Source organism: Garra rufa, chromosome 16, assembly GCF_049309525.1.
Source record: "Garra rufa chromosome 16, GarRuf1.0, whole genome shotgun sequence".
In the NCBI taxonomy this organism is placed as follows: domain Eukaryota; kingdom Metazoa; phylum Chordata; class Actinopteri; order Cypriniformes; family Cyprinidae; genus Garra; species Garra rufa.
In genome coordinates this window covers 429,001-452,790 of record NC_133376.1, presented here as the reverse complement: position 1 = coordinate 452,790, position 23,790 = coordinate 429,001, and the positions used below count along the sequence as shown (strand labels likewise).

The window sequence follows — 23,790 nt, the reverse complement described above, 5'->3', positions numbered from 1 at the left end:
GGAAACTGCCACAAAACGCGTATACGCGTGTTTGGACCCCAGGGGGTTAATATCCGTGCTATTTATTGGTGTCTTTGACGGTTCTTTTCTAATAAATGGTACATTATTAGACTTTAGAGGAGTATAAAGAACCCCATTTCTAATAAGTAGAAAACAACAATGATCAGTTCCTATTCAAGACGTCCCATATTATATGCACACCTCCTATGAAACCATTTTACTGTAGCGTTTTTGAGAAATGGGTCATTATTACATTTTAGAGGGTATAAAGATCCCATTTCTAATAAGTAGAAAAAAACAATGATCAGTTCCTATTCAGGATGTCCCATATTATATGCACACCTCATATGAAACCATTTTACTTTAGCATTTTTGAGATATGGGACAATATTACACTTTAGAGGGTATAAAGATCCCATTTCTAATAAGTAGAAAACAACAACGATCAGTTCCTATTCAGGACGTCCCATACTATATGCACACCTCATATGAAACCATTTTACTGTAGCATTTTAAAGATATGGGACAATATTAGACTTTAGAGGGGTATAAAGAACCCCATTTCTAATAAGTAGAAAACGTCTCAGGTTACGTATGTAACCCTGGTTCCCTGAGGGAACGAGACACTGCGTCCTGAAACGCTATGGGGAACGCCATTGGCGGGCCGCACTCTGAGTCATAGTCCAACATCCAATAGAAAGACGGGAGTGACATCACGGGCACGGTGACGTCAGCGACCAGGAAGTATAAAAGCACGTGCATTTGAAGCCGGCGTCAGCTCAAAGGAATGAAGCAAGCGCCGCAGGGGGGCGGGAATTATGGTCCGAGACGCAGTGTCTCGTTCCCTCAGGGAACCAGGGTTACATACGTAACCTGAGATGTTCCCTTCCGGGAACTCAACACTGCGTCCTGAAACGCTATGGGGAACGAGATATCAACGCCCCCATAATTCCAAAGCCCTGCCTAGTGTCTGCTAGGACAAGGGTGGAAAAAGTTGTGTCTGGTGAATCTTGCCAGAACACAGGAACAGACCTCAGCCTGGGGAAATTGCCAGGACATGAGTGGTAATACATCTCTGTCTGTGGAACCCACCAGACAAGAGGGAAATAGATGTACCTCGGCCCTCGGGCACACGAGGACAAAACAGTCCTTCATCTGGTTTCTGCCAGATCGTGAAGGAAACAGCGTCTAGAATACTTACCTGCTGAGACACTGTGGTAACTCCACCTGGGAAACTTGCCAGGACGCGAGTGATAATACATCTCTGTCTGTGATCAACCACCAGACAGGAGGGATATATGAACCTCGGCCCTCAGGCTCACGAGGAGAAATGGTAGTCCTTTGTCTGGGAACAGCCAGAACAAGAGGGACACAAGTAGTGCCTGGTGAACCTGCCAGGACACTGGAACGGCTCCGCCTGGGGAAATTGCCAGGGCGCGAGTGGTAATACATCTCTGTCTGTGATCAACCACCAGACAAGAGGGAATATGAACCTCGGCCCTCGGGCACACGAGGAGAAGTGGTAGTCCTTTGTCTGGGGACAGCCAGAACAAGAGGGACACAAGAAGTGCCTGGTGAACTTGCTAGGACACTGGAATGGCTCCGCCTGGGGAAATTGCCAGGACGCGAGTGGTAATACATCTCTGTCTGTGATCAATCACCAGACAAGAAGGATATGAACCTCGGCCCTCAGGCACACGAGGCGAGATAAGACACCACTTGCCTGGGGAACTACCAGGCCAAGAGGGTAGAAATACATCTCCTGTCTGGGGAACTGCCAGACCAGGAGGAGAGAGTAATCTACCTCAGTCAGGACACAGTCAGAACACTGAGGGGTGAAGAGTGCCTGGTAATCATAGGTGCCAGGACACGAGTAATACGCCTTTGTCTGGGGAAATTGCCAGACCAAAGGGGTAAAACCTCTTTTCCTTAATAGAAGGAATGCGCCTTTCTGTTTGACCTCTGGGCCTAGCCTTCTTGCTAGGGTGAGAGGATGAATGAGCCAGGAGTGGCTCTGAGGTCAAGTTCGTAAAACCTGACGAACGTTAAAGGTGAGGACCAACCCGCCGCACTGCAGATGTCCTGGATAGGGACACCTGCCATCAGAGCTTTAGAGGCCGACACGCCTCGAGTTGAGTGAGCCTTGACTCCCAACGGGGATGGGAGACCAGAGGACTCATAGGCAGTAGAAATGGCATCAACGATCCATTTACTGATAGTAGGCTTGGAAGCCGGGCACCCCCTCTTAGGGGGGCCGTAGCAAACAAGGAGTTGCTCTGATTTACGCCACAGGGCAGCTCTGTGGACGTAAGTGTCTAGTGCTCTTACTGGACACATTAAGTTATACTTCCTATGGTCGTGCTCCACGAATGGAGGAGGATAAAACGCTTGAAGCGTTATTGGCTGTGGTGTTGATGACGGGACCTTAGGGACATACCCAGCTCTTGGGTAAAGGAATGCTCTGGCCAACCCAGGGGCAAAGTCAATAAAGGAAGGGGCCACCGAAAGGGCCTGCAGGTCCCCGACTCTCTTAAGAGATGTTAGCGCAAGCAGCAGTGCTGTCTTTAAAGTAAGCATCCGATCAGAGACCTCTTCTAAGGGCTCGAAGGGAGGCTTACACAGCGCTTCCAACACCACATCTAAGTCCCACATGGGGACTCTTGGTTTCACACGAGGCCTCAGCCTGAGTGCACTGCGGAAGAAACGTGAGACCAGGGGGTTTTTGCCCACTGAAAGGCCGCCATGAAGGGCGTGGTAAGCCGATATAGCCGCCACGTACACCTTCAAGGTGGAGTGAGCTAACCCTGCGGAAAGGCGAGTTTGCAGGAACTCCAGCACTGTACCGACCGGGCAGTGAACTGGGTCTAATCGACGTTCATGACACCATAAAGCAAACAAATTCCACTTTAGGCCATAAAGTTTCCTCGTAGAGGGAGCTCTGGATTGAAGGATGGTCTCAACAACCTCAGTTGGGAGACCAGCTTCTATGAGTTGTGCCCCCTCAGGGGCCACACCCATAACTTCCACTTCTCTGGGTGGGGGTGGCAAATTGCGCCCCCAGCCTGGGAGAGAAGGTTCCTCCTGACAGGAATCTCCCACGGAGAGCCGTCGAGGAGGGCGATTATATCCGAGAACCATACTCGGGCCGGCCAGTATGGGGCTACTAATAATAGTCAAGTCAAGTCAAGTCACCTTTATTTATATAGACATTACATTATATTAAACAATACAGATTGTGTCAAAGCAACTGCACAGTATTTAAACAGAACAATAGTGTGTAAGTAACGCATTATTGTAGATAATCAATTTTCAGTTAAAGGCAGTTCATTAATGAATTCAGTGATATAATCATCCAGTTCAGTTCAAATAGTATTCGATATCGCTGGAAAGTGTCCCCAACTAAGCAAGCCAGAGGCGACAGCGGCAAGGAACCAAAACTCCACAGGGGACAGAAATGGAGAAAAAAACCTTGGGAGAAACCAGGCTCAGTCGGGGGACCAGTTCTCCTCTGGCCAGACGAAACCAGCAGTTTGTACCAATGTCCGATTGTAGAGAACTCATCAGGTTCCTGTGGTGTAGTACCGATGGCGGTCTAGGTTGGCGAGGTCTTTAGTGATGATCCGTCTCTGGAGCTCATCTGGTTGACATCCACGGCTATTGAAGTCATCTCCAGGTGGTAATCCATGATCTAAGCTGGGTGCGGACTGGATCCGGGGGACTGCAGTGACCATCTGATCCGGATACAGGCTGGGTCTGGTGGCTACGGTGACCTCGGAATAAGAATGAAACAGCCTAATATTAGTGTAGATGCCATTCTTTTTACAATGCAGCGAGTGCATCAGATGTTATGGGAGGTGTTTTCGGTTCCGGCTGACCTAATTAATGCAGCCTAACAATCCTTTAACGGATTTGAATTATAGGAATGTGTTAATGTTTTATGTGTAAGACAGGTTAAAGAGATGTGTCTTTAATCTAGATTTAAACTGACAGAGTGTGTCTGCCTCCCGAACAGTGATTGTTCCAGAGTTTAGGCGCTAGATAAGAAAATGATCTGCCACCGGCAGTTGATTTTGATATTCTAGGTATTATCAAATTGCCAGAATTTTGAGAACGCAGCGGACGTGAAGGACTATAATACGATAGGAGCTCGTTCAAGTACTGAGGAGCTAAACCATTGAGGGCTTTATAAGTAATTAGCAAGATTTTAAAATCTATACAATGTTTTATAGGGAGCCAATGCAGTGCTGACAGAACCGGGCTAATATGGTCATACTTTCTAGTTCTAGTAAGAACTCTAGCTGCTGCATTTTGGACCAGCTGGAGTTTGTTCATTAAGCGTGTAGAACAACCACCCAATAAAGCATTACAATAATCTACCCTTGAGGTCATGAACACTTGAATTAATGTTTCAGCATTTGACATTGATAGCATAGGTCGTAATTTCGATATATTTTTAAGATGGAAAAATGCGGTTTTGCAAATGCTAGAAATGTGGCTTTCAAAGGAGAGATTGCTATCGAATAGGACGCCTAGGTTCCTAACTGATGACGACGAATTTACAGAGCAGCCATCTAGTATTAGACTGTGTTTAGGTTATTACTTGTAGAGGTTTTAGGTCCAATAATTAACACCTCTGTTTTCTCAGGATTTAACAGTAAGAAGTTATTCACCATCCAGTTTTTAATATCAGCTATGCATTCTGTTAGTTTTTCGAAATGATATGTTTTGCCGGGCTGCGAAGAAATATAGAGCTGAGTATCATCAGCGTAACAATGAAAGCTAACACCATGCTTCCTGATGATATCTCCCAAGGGTAACATGTAAAGCGTAAAAAGTAATGGCCCTAGTACTGAGCCTTGAGGTACTCCATACTGCACTTGCGATTTAAATGATACCTCTTCATTTATTGCCACAAACTGATGACGGTCTGATAAGTACGATTCGAACCAAGCCAGTGCACTACCATTAATGCCTACATAATTTTCAAGTCTATTTAAAAGAATGTTGTGGTCAATAGTATCAAACGCAGCACTAAGATCCAGTAGTACTAATAAAGAGATGCAACCACGATCGGTTGACAAGAGCAGGTCATTTGTAACTCTAATAAGAGCAGTCTCAGTACTATGATATGGTCTAAAACCTGACTGGAAATCCTCACAGATACCATGTTTCTCTAAGAAGGAGCATAATTGTGAGGATACTACCTTTTCTAGTATCTTTGACAGAAAAGGGAGATTCGAAATTGGTCTGTAGTTAATTAATTCATTGGGGTCAAGTTGTGTTTTTTTAATGAGTGGCTTAATAACAGCCAGTTTGAAGGTTTTGGGGACATATCCTAATGATAGTGACGAATTAATAATATTCAGAAGAGGATCTATGACTTCTGGAAGTACCTCCTTTAGTAGCTTAGATGGAATAGGGTCTAACATGCATGTTGTAGGTTTAGATGATTTAACAATTTTATACAATTCTTCCTCTCCTATAATAGAGAATGAGTGGAATTGTTCCTCAGGAGATCTACAACGCATTATCTGATGCGATTCTGTAGCGGGCGGCTGTATGGTTACAATTTTATCTCTAATAGTGTCTATCTTGGAGGTAAAGTACTTCATAAAGTCATTACTGCTGTGCTGTTGGGAAATGTCTGCACCTGTTTCTGCTATATTTTTTGTTAATTTAACCACAGTATTGAACAAATACCTAGGGTTATGTTTGTTTTCTTCTAAGAGAGACAAAAAGTAATCCGATCTGGCAGTTTTTAATGCTTTTCTATAAGATAAGTTGCATTCACGCCAAGCAGTACGAAAAACCTCTAGTTTTGTTTTCCTCCAGCTGCGTTCCATTTTTCGTGCTTTTCTCTTTAGGGCGCGAGTGTGATCGTTATACCACGGTGTTACACTGTTTTTCTTAATCTTTTTTAAGCGCACTGGAGCAACTGTATCTAAAGTGCTAGAAAAGAGAGATTCCATAGTTTCTATTACATCATCAAGTTTTTCTGAGCTATTGGATATGCTGAGGAATTCAGATAAGTCAGGAAGATTACTTACAAAGCAGTCTTTTGTAGTAGAAGTGATGGTTCTACCGTACTTGTAGCAAGGAGTTGAATTTACAGTTTTAGATATCTGGAGTATACAAGAGACTAGATAATGATCTGAGATATCATCGCTTTGCTGCAGAATTTCAACACCATTAACATCAATTCCATGTGACAGTATTAAATCTAGAGTATGATTTCGGCAATGGGTAGGACCTGACATGTGTTGTCTAACCCCAATAGAGTTAAAAATATCCATAAATGCTGTTCCTAATGCATCTTTTTCATTATCAACATGGATGTTAAAATCACCCACTATTAAGACTTTATCTGCGGCCAACACTAACTCGGATAGAAAAATCAGCAAATTCTTTAATAAAGTCTGTATGGTGCCCTGGTGGCCTGTAAACAGTAGCTAGTACAAACGTCACGGCGGATTTATCATTAGCACATGTTTCTCTGGATAATGCTATATGAAGCACCATTACTTCAAACGAGTTATATTTGAAGCCCGTTCTCTGAGAGACATTGAGAATATTGCTATAAATAGTAGAAACACCTCCCCCTTTACCTTTTAGACGCGGTTCATGTTTATAACAGTAATCTTGGGGGGTGGACTCGTTTAAAATAATGTAATCGTCTGGTTTTAGCCAGGTTTCTGTCAAACAGAGCACATCTAGCTTATGATCAGTGATCATATCATTTACAAAAAGTGCTTTCGTAGAAAGGGACCTGATATTCAATAAGCCAAGCTTTATCAATTGTTTCTCTGTATTATATATATTTTTTATTTGTTGAACATCAATTAAATTGTTAGTCTTGATTTGATTCTGACATTTTTTGTACTTTCTAGCTCGGGGAACAGACACAGTCTCTATAGTGTGATATCTAGGTGAAAGGGTCTCTATGTGCTGAGAATTAACTGATTTCTGTGACGTGAGGCGGCTAGCAGACGGTCGGTTTAGCCAGTCTGTCTGCTTCCTGACCTGGGCCCCAGTTAGTCAAGTGCAAACGCTAAGACTATGTGCCATATTTCTAGATAGGAGAGATGCTCCACATCCGGAGGGATGAAGACCATCTCTTTTCAACAGGTCAGGTCTGCCCCAGAAACTCGTCCAATTGTCTATGAAACCTATGTTATTTCGTGGGCACCACTTTGACATCCAGCCATGGAGTGACCACAGTCTACTGTGTATCTCATCACCACAGTAAGCAGGGAGGGGACCAGAGCATATTACAGTGTCTGACATCGTACTTGCAAGTTCACACACCTCTTTAACATTATTTTTAGTGATCTACGACTGGCGAAGTCGAACATCATTAGTGCCGACGTGAATAACAATCTTACTGAATTTACGTTTAGCATTAGCCAGCACTTTTAAATTTGCCAAGATGTCAGGCGCTCTGGCTCCCGGTAAACACTGGACTATGGTGGCTGGAGTCTCTATTTTCACGTTCCGTACAATAGAATCGCCAATTACTAGAGCACTTTCATCAGGTTTCTCAGTGGGTGCTTCACTGAGTGGGGAGAACCTGTTTGATGTTCTGATCGGAACGGAAGAGCGGTGTTTTGACCCGCGACTATGCCGTCTCACAGTCACCCAGTTGCCCTGCTGCATGGGCGTTGTTACCGGAACCGAACAATGTACAGTGCTTTCTGAGCTAGTCGCATCCAAAACCGTATCTAAGGCCCTCACATTCTTACTATCCTCTATTAAAGTTTGGATGTGTGATTCTAGTTCTGAAATCTTCTCTGTCAGCCTGACTATATTCCTGCATTTATCACATGTATAAGGCTCACTGCTGACAGAGATAGATAAGCTATACATGTGGCAAGCAGTGCAGACAACAATTGTAGGAGAAGAAGCCATTACTCACCGTGATTGTGGAAAGATTCCAACTTACCACTGTTGTTGTTCGAATTCCTGAAAAAAACGGAACGGAACTGGCTAAAGGAGTACTAACGATATTAAACACGTGAGAAAAAAACGTGAATGGAACGCAGATGACAAGCTAACCGGCTAACGCAATGCTAAAGATAGTAAACAAGAGTTAAAAGCGTGAATGGAGTGCGAGTGGAAAGTTAACTGGCTAATGGAATGCTAACGTGCTGCACTCGTGATTATAGAATAAGGCGAACGATCAAATTAGTTTGATGGATAAGATCAGAAATCAAGTTAAGCTATATCTATCAATTTAAAACGGCAGAATTAACAATAAGATAGAGAATCCAACAAAAAACCGAAGCTGCAGGTAGCAACAAACAGAGACCACTATGCAACAAGGCAAACAGGAAGCAGGGAAAACAGCGAAACAGCAACACCCACAGGACAGGAGCAGAACCCCTATATATGCAAATATATAAAAAATATATTCAAGTATTTAATGAAAATTGATTGATAGAATAATTTGTCTAATTTTAATTATTGTTTCCAAAACCACTGAAACTGTAAAATATTAGTAGTATGAATTGGAACACATCACTCCTGAAGCAATTTTAATTTTCAGTTGGTTTTATTAAATGCTTTAGCATATTTTAAGATTAGTAAATATTGATCCAAAATAATAAAGTAGGAATACAAAGACAACATATACACATTACACTGAAAAATAAAAAAAATCACAACATAAAGTATATACGTGAGTTAATTAAGGAATAATTGACTCTGGGCTGTGTTAAATTATTAGAAAAAATAATGCACACCTGAGGTGGTGATGACACGATTTACAGTTGTGCATTATTAATAATTGAATAAATGCAGAGGTGTCAAAAGTATTCACATTCATTACTCAAGTAGAAGTATAGATACTAGGATTTTAAAAGACTTTTGTAGAAGTTGAAGTATCAACTCAAGCTTTTTACTCAAGTAAAAGTATAAAAGTACTGGTTTCAAAACTACTTAAAGTAAAAAAGTAAAAGTAATGTAAGGAAAAAAATGCCATTAAGGACAAAAGATTGGGCCACACCACAGGGGCCTATTGTGCACTACCCCACCTCCCCAAAAAACATTTCTAAAGGCCATAGTGACTATGTTTTATTAAAATATTAATGTTAAAAAATTTGGGATGCACTAGGCTACCTGTTTCAGCCGCATATATGCCCAATGAAAATAAATGCATTTTATTACAATGCAAACACATTAAAGAACCATAAATGTGTACTACTGAGCATTAATGTGTTTCATGAAGCGGGAGATATGATGACTAGTTGCTGACTATAAGTATTGTGTTATCACAACATTGTCAATCGCGTTGTCAATCGCAAACGCTAATTTATTCAAACATCCCTCTACCAAACTACCTACTGTAGCTTCATTTACAGAGGATGAAGAGAAAGCACCCGTTTGATAAATAAGCTAGTAGTGGAGAAATTATATCTTGTAAGAAATAATCTTTTTTGAGTAACGACCCGGACACTGGCTATATCCTTGCTGGAGTGCAGGGCTGGACTGGGGTTAAAATTTGGCCTTGGACAAATCCAGCCCACAAGTTCCCCCGTGAGTTTTGTTTGGGTTATAGGGCCTTTAATTGAAGTAAATAAATGTATGAATAAAACAGGACAGAATCAAATAATGATATACTGAATTCAAATGCAACAAATGAATAATGCATTTTTGTCACATAGAAATGCATGCAGTAAAGCACTGATTTTGAGCTAGAATGCAGGACATTTATTGCTAATAAATTCTGTAAAAATTACTTACTTTTGTAGAACACAAAAGACATTTTGTAGAATGTAACCAAAGATATTAATTTACCCTTGATTTCTACTCTAAAGACAATTTTTTTTTTTTTTATTTCTCAGAGTATCTTCCTTTATGTTCCACAGAAGAATGAAGAAGTTCATACAGGATTAAAATTACATGATGTTGTATATAATGACAATTTTTATTTTTGGGTGAACTTTCCCTTTAAGAACTTTAATATGTGTAGTAAACACCTTATTTATATAAGGCAGTGATATTTATTCCTTACGGAATTAAAATTTTTCTCCAATTAAAATGAATTACAATTTAACATTTAAAAAGAAAGAAATTTTTGCTTAAAATCCAGATATTAACTGACTAGTATTAGTAAGACATCGTCACAAGAAAACATTACAATGGTTATATGTTTTTTTATATATAATTCATAATAATAAACTATACAATTTGTAATAAAAATTACAGTAATTATGTATTGGCGTTTATCACTTTACCTCATCATGCAGCTGTTTTCAGCAGCCCAGCCGATCCTACAGAACCTTTAATGTTCTCATATCACACAACTGCCTAACACAACTCTAAATCTGAATGCGTCAAGCAACTTGCGCTGTTTATCGCTTTACATCGCGGTGGAAGCGCAGCGTACGTTCGTCAGCGCTGTGCGGGTGACTGATCCCGCCGCTTCACACTTTTGGGCTATTTGCAGTTTCGAATGTCATTTAAAACAGCGCCTAATATGGGGGAGGTCTGCCTCGCTACGGCGATCGGCCCACTACTCCACCGGCCCACCGGGAATGTCCCGGTTCTCCCCGATGGCCAGTACATCCCTGCTGGAGTGTGACGTGATTTGTGTCACGTGCAGGTGTGATGGATCGTGTACAAACCAATAGGGTGTCGGAATGGGATATGTTTATACTTCTCATCCAACCACAACCAAATTCACAAATTCATGTGGATGGCGCAATTTATCTGGCTAGTTTTTTTCTTTTTTGAACGATGACATGAATGAACACAATTGAGTCGAAAAGAAATAGGAGTAACGAGTCTATTTTTAAAATGTAAGGAGTAGAAAGTACAGATAATTGCTTGAAAATGTAAGGAGTAGAAGTAAAAAGTCGGCTGAAAAATAATTACTCCAGTAAAGTATAGATACCCAAAATTTCTACTTAAGTAAGGTAACGAAGTATTTGTACTTCGTTACTTGACACCTCTGAATAAATGACTTTGCCCGCAGTCAATTATTCCGCTTACACTACAGTAACCACACATCAAGACATTGATCAGATGATATATTTCAAGGCATTCATCCAGTTTTTGTCTTATTGTGAGTAGGATTAATTTCTTCAAAGCCTCCTTTGCTAATTCCAAAATTTCAAGTTGCTAAACTTTTTTACTGATAATATCATTAGAGTAGCGCTAACAATGTTATCGTGCGTTTCCATGTGTGCGTCTGTAAGGGAGAAAGAGCAGGGGGGAAATAGAGTATGTGCTTTCCATACATCATAAAATGCCATTTAGTTGCAAAAACATGAAATTGAGAATTTAGAAATTTAGACATGAAAGTCAAGTGACCTTTATAGCACTTTATACAATATTGTGTCAAAGCAGCTTTACTACAGGAAAATAGTTTGTCAATAAAGCAAGAGGACAATAACAAAGTAATTTTCCAGCTAAAGTCTTTTAAAATAATTGAAATCATTTGGTGAAGTGATGCGGTCATGTAGTGCAGTAAAGATCTGCCTGGAACTACTTTCGTCATGTGGTTTTCCTGAAAGAAAAATCACACCTTAGAATTCAAGCATTCAATGGCCCGTAGTATAAATATTACTAAGGGGCAGAGATAAAGAAATATAGTATATTTATTTACAGGACATTTGTGTTTTTGCTGTCCTTTCTCCTTTTGCATTTTTGCCGATGTCCAGTAGAGTTTAGCTCCAAACCCAATTAAACATCTGAACCAGATAATCAAGGTCTTACTCAAGGGTGAATCCTGGCTTTGACATTGATCCTTGGGGGCTTTTTTAGCCTTGGAGATTTTTTTTACATGCCCTGAGATTTGTGCTTATTTCTGTTACTAATAACATTTTACTGAATAATGTTGATTATGCTGTACTTAGGCCACATATAAAGCCAGAATATAAACCAGATAAACACATTAATATGGCCGTTTGTTTTGTTTTCTACTCAGGCTATATGGCTGTTATATTACTGATCAGTCCTGTGAGAGTTTGTCATCAGCTCTACAATCCTCAAACTCTGTCCTGAGAGAGCTGGACCTGAGTAACAATGACCTGAAGGATATAGGAGTTTATCTGCTTTCTGATGGACTGAAAAGAAACTCTAAGCTGGAGATACTGAGGTTTGAGTTCAAACGCTTTCATTGATTTTTTTTACCCCCAACATTAAATTAATCATAAAAATCACATTGCCAAGACTTATATTGTGTGCAATTACTGTTTTTCCTCATTCAGACTTTCCATATGTAATCTCACTGCCCAGTCCTGTGAGAGTTTGTCATTAGTTTTACAATCCTCAAACTCTGTCCAGAGAGAGCTGGACCTAAGTAACAATGACCTGAAGGATCATGGAGTGAAACTGCTTTCTGATGGACTGAAGAGAAACTGTAAGCTGGAGATACTCAGGTAAACTGTTTTCCATAAAATAATTAACAACATGCTACCACATTTTGTTTGAGAGTGAAGCATGACACTGTATTCATTAACACACAAGAAAACTATGTCTCAGAGAGACTCAGTTTGCAGTAAGTTCTACTTCACACAAACTCCATTTAATGCGAGTGCCATGAGTTTAAATCAACATGGATAAACATGGATTTGAAAATGTAAAATGCACCAAACATTTTACCAAATTTGTAATGAGAATTGCTATGAATCTGTTAAAGTAACAAGAACAAGAAGCTATTACATTTAGATATTAAAATAGTAAGACAGGTATCAGTATTGTCATTTTACTGTGAATGTAAATTTGTAATGCATCTGAACTAACAGTTGCAAATACAGTATTTTTATTTTGATAATATGTACGCATTCGCTCTTAATTGGTAATTGCCTAATCTGCTGCCTAAAAATGACTCTATGTAAAGTTGAGTAGTTTGCATCACTGGATATTACTGATATTACTTTAATGTTTAATGTTTAGTGTTTCTGTGAACAGTAAAGCCCTGCCTTCTTTATTTAATAGTTATTTCAATCATTTTGACCTTGAAGAGCACTCTTAGACCACTGAGTGATCTGATTCGAACAGCAAAGTGATCGGTGCAGTTTATTTCACATTAACAGGAATAGATTATTTTATTATTATTAGATCATGACTGGTTGAGAACCGTGAGATATTCTACTGGTATCGCTACAGGAACACCCTTTCACAATTTTGTATCACTCGGTGTGTTCTAGCCAGGTCTGTTTTTTAGTTCAGAGTGTCATGGCGGACGTCCAAATCCCATATCATTTTATAAATATTACACTTTCTGTGTCACGGTGTTACAGAGGAGGCTTCCGCACCGCCTCCTCCGCACCACCAGAGGGAAGCTTCACCAGAGTACTGATTCGGTTTCATTCGGACTCCACTTCCCATGAGCCTTCATACCTGGGACTGACGCACACACACTCACCTGCAGCTCATTACACTCACCTGCAGCTCATTACATTCACAGTATTTAACACACACACTTTCAACACCTCACCGCGAAGTCTTGATTTGTCCCGGCTGTCACTACTGAGCGTTTATTCATCCTATATCTGATCTCTTGTTATCGACCTTGGACTGTTTACCCGTTGCCTGAACCTTCTCTGTTGGACCTGATTATTGGATTGTATTTGGATTTGATTCTAGCCGCCTACCCTGAACCCTGCCTGTCTATCGTTGTGAGTTTGCCTTCCCTCTGATATTCCTGTCTGCCCGTATATTGACCTGTACTGTTCAGTTTCTGAAATAAAGCTGCAAATGGATCCCCACGCCTCTGACGATCTGTCACACACGGAATGTAGTTTTAAGAGGTTTACAGACGAGAATATACTTGTTTATAGTTCACATATGCAGTTTGTTAATAAAGGTAACATCTACTTGAAAATTTGCTTCATTGTTTTCGCACTTGTGAGCTTCATATCGTCAGGGGGAGTTCTGCACTCATCAATCCGCTCGAGAGCGCTCTCACTGCGGCCAGATCTTCTGGAATTTACCGCTGGCTCTGATGTCTCTGTAGTGGTTACACATGACATGTAATTCGTTATGAGTAAATCTAACAGGCAGTCTTTGATCTCATTAATGTATTATTTGTTCCAGAGAAGAAGATAGTTCATGTAGCATGTTTATGTAAATCCAATGCTGAATGCTGCCTTTACTCTTGACTGAATTGCCTAGCAACTTTTTGATGCCTGTTTTTGTTGTTTATTAAATATTATTACTCAATAAATAAAAATGTATATAAACTATATTTTAAATAATAGTATTTAGGATTGAGAAACGTGCGTGTATTTGTGATGGGGATTTTAGTTAACGTTACATTGTTCTGCCTTTAGATGGCGGCAAGAGACCGTTTTATGAGTGAGCAGTTAATAGTGACTTTGGGACTTTTAAACTGAAAAGTTAAGCAGAAGTTATTTTTAGCTTCAACAACAGCTTGCCACAGCAAATAAATGCACTGAGCAGCAAAATAACCTTTAACAGATGAACGGATATTAACGCTGTCTTCAGTAAACATTCAAACTAATGTCAAATCATCATAAATATGAATAATAAATGCTCTATCAGATGCAGGTACATTAATCACTCGCTCAGTCCATCTCTCTCTCATACATGATACATTGAGGTTTTAATACATAAGGAATAATTGACGACGGGCATTTGAATTCTTAGAAAATAATGCAAACCCGAGGTGGTTATGCGGCCACAACGTGAAGCAGAGTGGCTGTTACACCTCGGGTGTGCATTATTTTCGTAGAATTCAACAGACCAAAGTAAATTATTCCACTTATACTATGGTTACCACACCTCAAGACATCTATCCGATGATATATTTCAAGACATTCGTCCAGTTTTTGTCCTTAAAACACTACTGTGAGTAGGATTAATTTCTTACGCAGCTCATCCAACCCTTCGTTGCTAGTTCCAAAACGTCATTTTAGACCTAGAATGACGCTTGAGCCGTTGACAGCAAACTAATGCAGTTAATAATGAAGTTGAGAAAGACCGACAGACAGGCAGACAGACAGAAAGAGAGAGGGAGAGAGAGATTAAGCTTGTAAATTACCTCTCTCAAGTCTGTGCTTCTCTAAAAATTGATTGGCTGCATTGTCTCTAATTTGAGTGAAACTAAGTTAATTTTCTTCAAGACTACGCTGTTGTTACCTCGCTTGTGGGAACTGTTATGTAGTTTATAAGTTGGTAATCGTCAGAGCAGCGCTAAAGACATTGGCGCGTATGCTAACATGAGTGCAAACTGTATGTGTGTGTGTCTGTGAGGAAGAGAGAGTGGGAGAAAGAGTATATGCTTTCTGTACATAATAAAATGTAAGACTGTGGCAAAACATGTTAATAATCTGTCGTTTTTATCCTGTTGTTTACTGTGTTTATTTGTTTGGCCAGTGTTGTTGTGGTTTTGGTTATTTTGCTAATTTGGGCTGTTAGGACCTTTGAAATAACTGAAATGGTGTGGCGAAGTGATATAGACATGTAATGATGTCAAGTTCTGCCTGGAACTACGTTCGCCGTGCGTTTCCCTAAAAATAATGCACACCTCTAGAATGTTCGTCAGCCAATCAGAGTCAAGCATTCAATGGCCCCATAGTATAAAGTAATACAATGGGCTTTCAATGAAGCAACTTAACATTCCTTCGTAACTAGTTCTAAAGTGACGTTTTGGAATTAGTAACGATGCTTATGCTCAGCTGACCAACCGTCAAATTTTGATTTGAATCCATGGCGGAAGGAATAGTTCGCACAAAAGAGGGCTTTTAAAGACACCCCGTTGTTATTTTGTTTATGCATTTATACACTCGTGCCATTGAACTGTTGTATAAACGCAATATCAGACATGTAGACTTGAGATATGGCTGTAAATCGCACTCTGCGGCCTCATGTCTATGGCGAATCACAACGTACCGATACACAGCCATATCTCAAGTCTACTCGTGTGATATTGCTCATATATTAGGGCCATCAGTTGATGATGAACTATAGTTTTTAATGTTTTTATTATTATTAATATTATTATTTAGTTTTTAAATGAAATGATACTTTAAATAAGAAACTAAAAGTAATATGCTAAACTAAAGGTAATATGTTCTCTGCAAAATAGAGCAAAAACACATAATATAATGTTTAAAATATAACACAATATCAACTTCTTATTTACTTAACTGTTGTATGAAATCACATATCACAAACTCAGCAGCCCGCATTATTACCAGAATCCTCTCTTCTCACCACATCACCCCTGTTTTGCAGCAGCTTCACTGGCTTCCAGTTAAGTTTCGGATTGACTTCAAGATTCTCTTGCTCACTTTTAAGGCTATTCATAATCTGGCTTCTTTGTACCTATCTAATCTTCTCCACATCCATACTCTTTCTCGTTCTCTTCGATCTGCTTCCTCTCTTTATCTCACTGTCCCTTGTGATCGCCTCTCCACTATGGGAAGCAGGGCATTTTGTTGTTCTGCTCCCAGGCTCTGGAATTCACTGCCACCTGAAATCAGAAATATTTCTTTCTCTCTTTTCAAATCCAGACTCAAGTCCTATTTGTTTACAATTGCATTTCCCACCTAAACTGTCATTGTTTACTTTAACTTTTTTTCTGTTGTTCCTTGTATATGTTTGTTTTGTTTGTTTGTTTGTTTTTTCTTTCTCCCTCTATTGTATTGTTTGTAACTTATTGTACATATAAAATGTATTATTATTAATATTTAAGCTTGTGATAGATCGGGACAAAATCAGTACTTGTTTCATATTGTTCTTGCTGCCCATGTGATATTGTGTGAAATGTGATATATAAATATGAGACAAAACACATGCAGGTGCTTTTTTTTTGCACCAATATCTGGATCTTAGGGCATACCTGCATTTATGGAGTTGTTGCCCTGCTTGATATTTGTCAACAATCATGTGAAATATAAGATGATAGTAGTAAGGAGTCTACGGCGCCTGACAAAAGATGATTGATGACTTTGACCTTTTAACCTTTCCCCCTCCCCCCGCCCCTTTCCCACGGTGCCCACCCACGTAGAGCATGACCTCGTGTTTGATCTTGTGGTGACCTCGTGAACTTTACTGACCTTGTTTGATGGATTGACCAGGTGCGGGATTAATGGATGACAGGTTTATGGGTTGTTGAGAGGATTTATGATGGTTTTACCAGGTGCAGGATTAACTTCTGACAGGTTTATGGGTTGTTGAGAGGATTTATGAGATGCATACCCCAGGTGCAGGGATTAATTTATGACAGGTTAAGCAGTTGTTGCAAGGATTTACGATACGCTTACCAGGTGCGGGATTAATTTATGACAGGTTAAGCAGTTGTTGCAAGGATTTACGATATGCTTACCAGGTGCGGGATTAACTTCTGACGGGTTTATGGGTTGTTGCGTGACCATCCGGTGTTGGATGTCATCAGGGTGGAGGAAATACAGCAACTGTGCGTGACCGTCCGGTGTTGGGTGAGGAATGAAGCTTTGAAGAATGTTTCGGCGATTTTACGGTCTAGCCCCAGATCCGTGTTGTAGGGCACGGGTGTCAGGTTGCGTTCATGTTTGCTATTACAAAAAGATGGGCATAAACAATTTTAAAATGAGTACCAATTATAAAGTATAAATATATATATTTTTAAATAATAATAATAATAATAATAATAATAATAATAATAATAATAACAATAACAATAATTTAATAAACAATATTCATATCATTGAAAGTGAATCATTAAAAAATTCCCTTACCTTTTTACAGTCTAGGGTAAACAAATAAAAGTCAGCGTGCGTGTGTCTCTGGCCCTCTTTGCTCTCATTCGCTCATCCCCAGCCTGCACGTGGGCTGTTTGAGCTGGCATTGCACAATAGATAATTTGAACATCTTATATGTAAAAGTGGCCATACATGTAATGTGATGGCTGTATATAAAATGCTTTTTCAACAATATATTAGTTGATATAAAAAATAGGAGTCAAATAGACACAGCAGTTACGAGTGCATCTTAGTTTGAGCGGGCTAGTCTGTATACCATTTTTGTAGTGGGTCTGAATTTGTTCTCACAGTAGTTACATCTGTTTTAAAAAATCTCCCCCTGCCTTTTCCAGTCTAGGGAGTAATATCTGTTTGAAGAAATCTGCGGACTGGATTACTGTGTGAAAGAGGGTTTGCAAACATTTTAAATGTAACACATTTATTTCATAGTTACTTTAAATAAACATAATGCAACTTATTCCTCATGGCTAATGCTTATATTTTAGCTTAACCATAATTTATTTCACATCAAACATGTTAGTTTCTTATTTTATCCATAACCGCACGATGAAATATATCAATAAAGTCTTTCTCTAATGTTTTAAAAATGTAAATGATAACACTTGTGCCCAACAGTGTAGCTTATTTATGTATACATTCAGTCCTTCAAGTCTTATTCTCTTCTTTAAAAAGAAATGGATATAAACAATGTGATCACACATGATATTAAATCAAAGAAAAACATTTACACTAGTTTTTAGGTAGCGGTAAATATTGTAATGAGAAGCCAGCAATGTCAAAATAAGTAAAGGGTAAAATGTATTTTAACAGACCAAACCATATGGATTATGGTGACCTGGACACGCCTGGACATGTCAGTGTCGGTTTGATACCGTATCAACCCCTTAACCTACCCAATCACAGTAAACTTTCTCTATTTCTATTTTCTTTTTAAATAAACATTATTTACTATATTTTTATAAAGCTTTTGTACTCTACAAAGTGAACACCTACCCGTCACACAAAAAGTTCAATATACTTCCATTTGTAATAATTAAATTATTATAGTAGGACTCAAGACATTTCATCATAAATCACATTTACGTTGTTATATCAATGTAATATTCAAATTATTATACAAATTTGTGATCTGATAAGTCCTATAAACATTTCAACCTAAAAAGTGACTCAAGCACAAACACTCACACAAACAATCATGCAAACTAAAAACTAAAAAGCAAACACAACACAAACTCAAACACAAAACACAAACAAACATGCAAACTAAAAACTAAAAAGCAAACACGACACAAACTCAAACACAAAACACAATCATGCAGACTAATACACAAACATACATGCAAAATAAAACACAAAAAGCAAACACATGATGCAACCTCAAACACAAAACACAAGCAAAAGACAAATGAAAAGCATGTAAAACAATATTGTCACTAAAAAAGGACAAAACATCAGCAGAGTTCCCAAACCCCCTCAGACCCCAGAGGGTTAAAAAAGATGGTAATTGTCACGTATCTGGTCGATCCTGTCATTATGAACTCTTGCACCACACTTCTTGGACTTTATTCCCCATAAGCCACTGCACCAATCACTGCACACACCTGCTCCTCGTTTCCCACTGCACTGATTGCTGCACACATCTGTTTCACATTGACTCTCATGCATTTAAGCCACTGACACACACACTTCCGGGCGAAGTCTTATTGTTCCATTTGGTCATTATTTCCGAGCGTTTCTTTCCGTGTTTGTTTTCTCTGTGTTTGATTCCTGGACTCCTCCCCGTGTTTTGATTATCGCTGCCAGCCCCGACCTTCTGCCTGTGTTTGACTACTCTTTGGATTATCCTCATTGTTGTTGTTTGCCGGTGATTGACCCTGTCTGTGTACCACGCCTTCTTAATAAAGCCTGCACTTGGATCCGAACGTCTGTCTCCCGAGTCCCCAAGTGTGACAGTAATACATATATAATTATACAAGGCATCAAAGTAACAAATATGTTACTACAGCAAAACAAATCATTCATCGTACATCTTAAACATGTATTCAACTTTTAAGTTTATTGAACGTATAAAACACATAATTCACTTATTTTAAAGACGATATTAAACATTTCCATGTTTATAAAAATAAACATTTACAATACTTTTAGACGATCATGTATATAAAACAGTAACAAACATGTCACTACAGCAAAACAAATCATTATACAACGTTCATTTTATATTTTTAAGTTTATTGAAGTTATAAAACATCAAAGTAACAAACATGTTACTAAAGCTAAACAAATCATTCATTGTACATCTCAAACAAGTATTCAACATTTAAGTTTATTGAACTTATAAAACACATCATGCACTTTTTTAAAGATGATCACCATGTTTATTAAAATTAACATTTACAATACTTACAGGTGGTCATAAATATAAAACATAGTAACAAACATGTTACTACAGCTAAACAAATCATTCATCATACATTTTTAAACGTGTTCAACATTTAAGTTTATTGAACTCATAAAACATTTGATTCACTTATTTTAAGATGACACTAAACATCTCCATGGTTAGTGGAGTGGTTAGTGGAGCTGTAGTAACATGTTACTACAGCTAAACAAATCATTCATCGTACATATTAAACATCTTAAACAAGTATTCAACATTTTATTTAGGTTTTTGAACTTATAAAACACATCATGCGCTTCTTTTAAAGATGACAAAAAACATCTCCATGTCTTTTATAAAAAGAAACATTTACACTAGTTTTAAGTGATCATAAAAATGGCTTACATTATGTTCTTTGAACATTGAAATCCATTCTGTGAATGAAATATTAGAAAAAATGTTTAAGTTGGAATATAAATAAAACTCTTTGGTCCTCCCAGGGATAAACTCCAATGTGAAACTGATGGTCTGCTCCAGACCCCTCAAATGGACTGATTAGTGATGGTGATGAGTAAACCAGATGTTCTCCTTGAAAATGAGTTTCCCTACAGATAATGTCCAGTGGTTCTTGCTTAAATTTCAACTAAAGAATATTTTGTATTAGATTTATTTCACACCATTCGCTTTAGATTCCTAAAGTTTTTTATTTTAATCATAATCATCAATGTATATTCCCCTCACACACACACACACACGCACGCACACACACACACACACACACACACACACACACACACACACACACACACACACACACACACACACACACACACACACACACACTATAAGACATGTGTATGTTTTAAAATAAAAATATTCAAATATTCCATTTATTTTAAATGTATGTGAAGGAGCTTGTGTCAGACACAAAGTTGATAATTCCTTTTTGAGTTGTATCTTTTAGAAAATGTAATGTTTATTTTATTTCAAAAACATGTTGCTGCTTTAAAGGTAAATAAATAAAAAAATATATAAATATAAATCTTGAGCCCAATATCTGAATATCATTATTGCTGTACTCATACTTTTATGAATGATCTTTATCAGCGTAATAAATATCAGGGATAATTAGCCTTCACTGAAAATATACTATTGTTCATCTACTCTAAAATATATGTAGACAGTCACCATATGTTGATGGTCACGTCTTTGAAGAGAGAGCTTTACCCATAATGATCACAGGTTTGTTTAAACTGCTTGTTTCAACAACAACTTGTGGGCCATAAGGATGTTACAGATTTGAGAAAAGACACCCACCAAATGCATCTCATGGCATTCTTCGAATACCCGCTGACTTTACGCGTGAATGACACAACACGTGAGGAGTGTTTTCAGGGGGTCTCCTGAGAATATACAGTTGCACTGAAAAAGCTAAATGAAAAACATTCGTACACATACGAGACTCCCAATGTAAGACGATATCTCCAATGTCCGGCTCATGAACACTTGCAACTAATCGCGAAACACACAACACTATACACTCACTGTTATTCATTTATTCAATGATTTAACCCACATATTTACATTAAAATTTTGCTCCTAATATACTGGTACTTTATCAGTCTGATAAATGTGTGGTAGAGTGCGGATCGGGCCGCATTTTTCTGTCCGAGCCCGGCCCGCGTCCGACAGACATTCAGATATTTATGTCCGAGCCCGATCCCAGCCCGACACAGTTAAAATCAATTTTTTTTCTCATACTAATGACACATGCACTTTTTTTGTGTGGAAAGCCCGCTTTTATTAAGCAACGGTAGGAAAGCGTTTGGAAATGTCAACAGATGAGCGCATCAGTGCACACGGGGCAAAAAGCGACATTATAACACAGGTGCATAATCGCGCTGATGTGACCGAGCCCGACCCGAACCCGAGCATCCTTTCTAAATATCTGTCCAAACCCGGCCCGGCCCGTTGAGTTCCGTCGGGTACCGTCGGGCTCGGCTCGGGTATCCATCCTCTAGTGGTCAACACTGTTCATGATAAAACGGTAATCATGCTACCGTGTAAGTTAGACACAATGTTTTTTAGGAAAGTGATGATTTCATCAAAGCCAGATAACAGATTATTCCTTCTTAACAACCTACATATAAAATTTTACTCCGAGGTTCCAACGCAGGGGAAGCGGGTGAGATATGTTAATCCTTCAACATATTTTATATATATATATATATATATATATATATATATAGCTTTTTCTAATTGTATCAGCTGAGCTTGTTTCAACTGTTTATGGCCTATTCTAAGGTTATTGTTTTTGACCCACATAGGTATAGAGTCAACCTTATCGTCCTTGCTATTCCCCTACATACAAACCCCAAGCACCAACCTAAATTTAATAAAACCAGTTACACGTCATGTCAGAAAGGTGTCATAATGCATACAGAATAAAGAAATCCCCCTCGTGATCTATTTTGACTGACATTTTATGTCATAAAATGATCAGGATAAATCTGTTCACATCTTGTTTGTTGGATTGTATATGACTTTAGACGAGTCCTTCTCTATGTGAGCCGTCAACATTCAGTGATTATAAATAAATGGAAATTCAGAAAATCACTCTCTACTTGAGAGTGGTTGACTAAATGGGTATTACTTTTTAGGATGTTATTTCCATAATAATAATAATACGATGAACCGTCAACGCAAAAAGTAAAGGCTCAGTGTTTTTTACTACTATTACAACTGAAACATATCTTGCCATTGTGCTCAAGGCTGCAGGTTCAGTAAAGTTTAACACTTGAGACACAAAACAAAGGAATTTGTGCACACAAAACACCCTATTATAACTCAAGAGCCCAAATCACCAAGAAAATTACCATATGAAACAGAAAAGTTCATTTGTGATCGTTTTGGGAATATATTTTTATGTAACGTTTTAAATAATTTTATTTTCTTATGCCACTATATCGTGACCTCTTGTTCAGATAGCTGACGAAAATGTTCATGTTTTATTTGTTGTTCTCATTTCTTGCAACATTACCGCTTGAAAGAGTAAACCTACGGGTACTAACCATCGGCCATGTGCAATAGCATCTACCTTTTTTCTGTTTAAGTTGCTTTTGTAAGATTTGCTAGGGGTACTATGTCACCTCGTTGTAACGTGATCACAATTAAGAAACATAACATTATACTACATCCCCTTGAAAAGGATAAAGACATAGTCTTTTATGCAAGAAATATGTCTGCACAACAGAAATATGTATCAGCAAATACCTAATACTGAAATCCTCTCTTGTAAACTGTATACCTTTGTCCTTGTTTTTGGCCAGTTTTTAGATGAAGACTATTCTCAGACTTTGGTCAAACATGCCACGAGAGTTCGCAGGAAAACTAAAACAAGCACAGTATATGAGAATTAAATGAAATTTACTTTAGAAAAATACTTTAGAGCTTCCCACAGTCTGTCTACGAAGCAGTCAAGAGACACAAGGCCTCAATCTTACCGTTCCTCTGCTGCATGTACATCTATCTCATTTGAAAACACAAAGTTACACGTTACAAGTTGAAGATGGTGTGGTAACACCATTTATTTATTTATTAATAAATAAATCACACTTGTTTTAAGCGAAAAGGATGATTCTTTTAGGATGAGGGTTTTAGTTTTTTGTTCCAGGAAACATGGGCAACTGCAACCATGTG

General features: G+C 38.6%; 1 protein-coding gene across 1 annotated transcript in view; it reads left to right on the top strand.

Moving 5' to 3' along the window:
- The window catches only part of LOC141288983 (NACHT, LRR and PYD domains-containing protein 3-like), a 56,646-nt gene that overhangs the window by 25,884 nt on the left and 6,972 nt on the right, over positions 1-23,790 (top strand). Inside the window, exons 3-4 of the mRNA XM_073821179.1 lie at positions 11,927-12,097; positions 12,210-12,380. Coding sequence (XP_073677280.1) covers positions 11,927-12,097; positions 12,210-12,380 — 342 coding nt within the window. The remainder of the gene's footprint in view (positions 1-11,926; positions 12,098-12,209; positions 12,381-23,790) is intronic.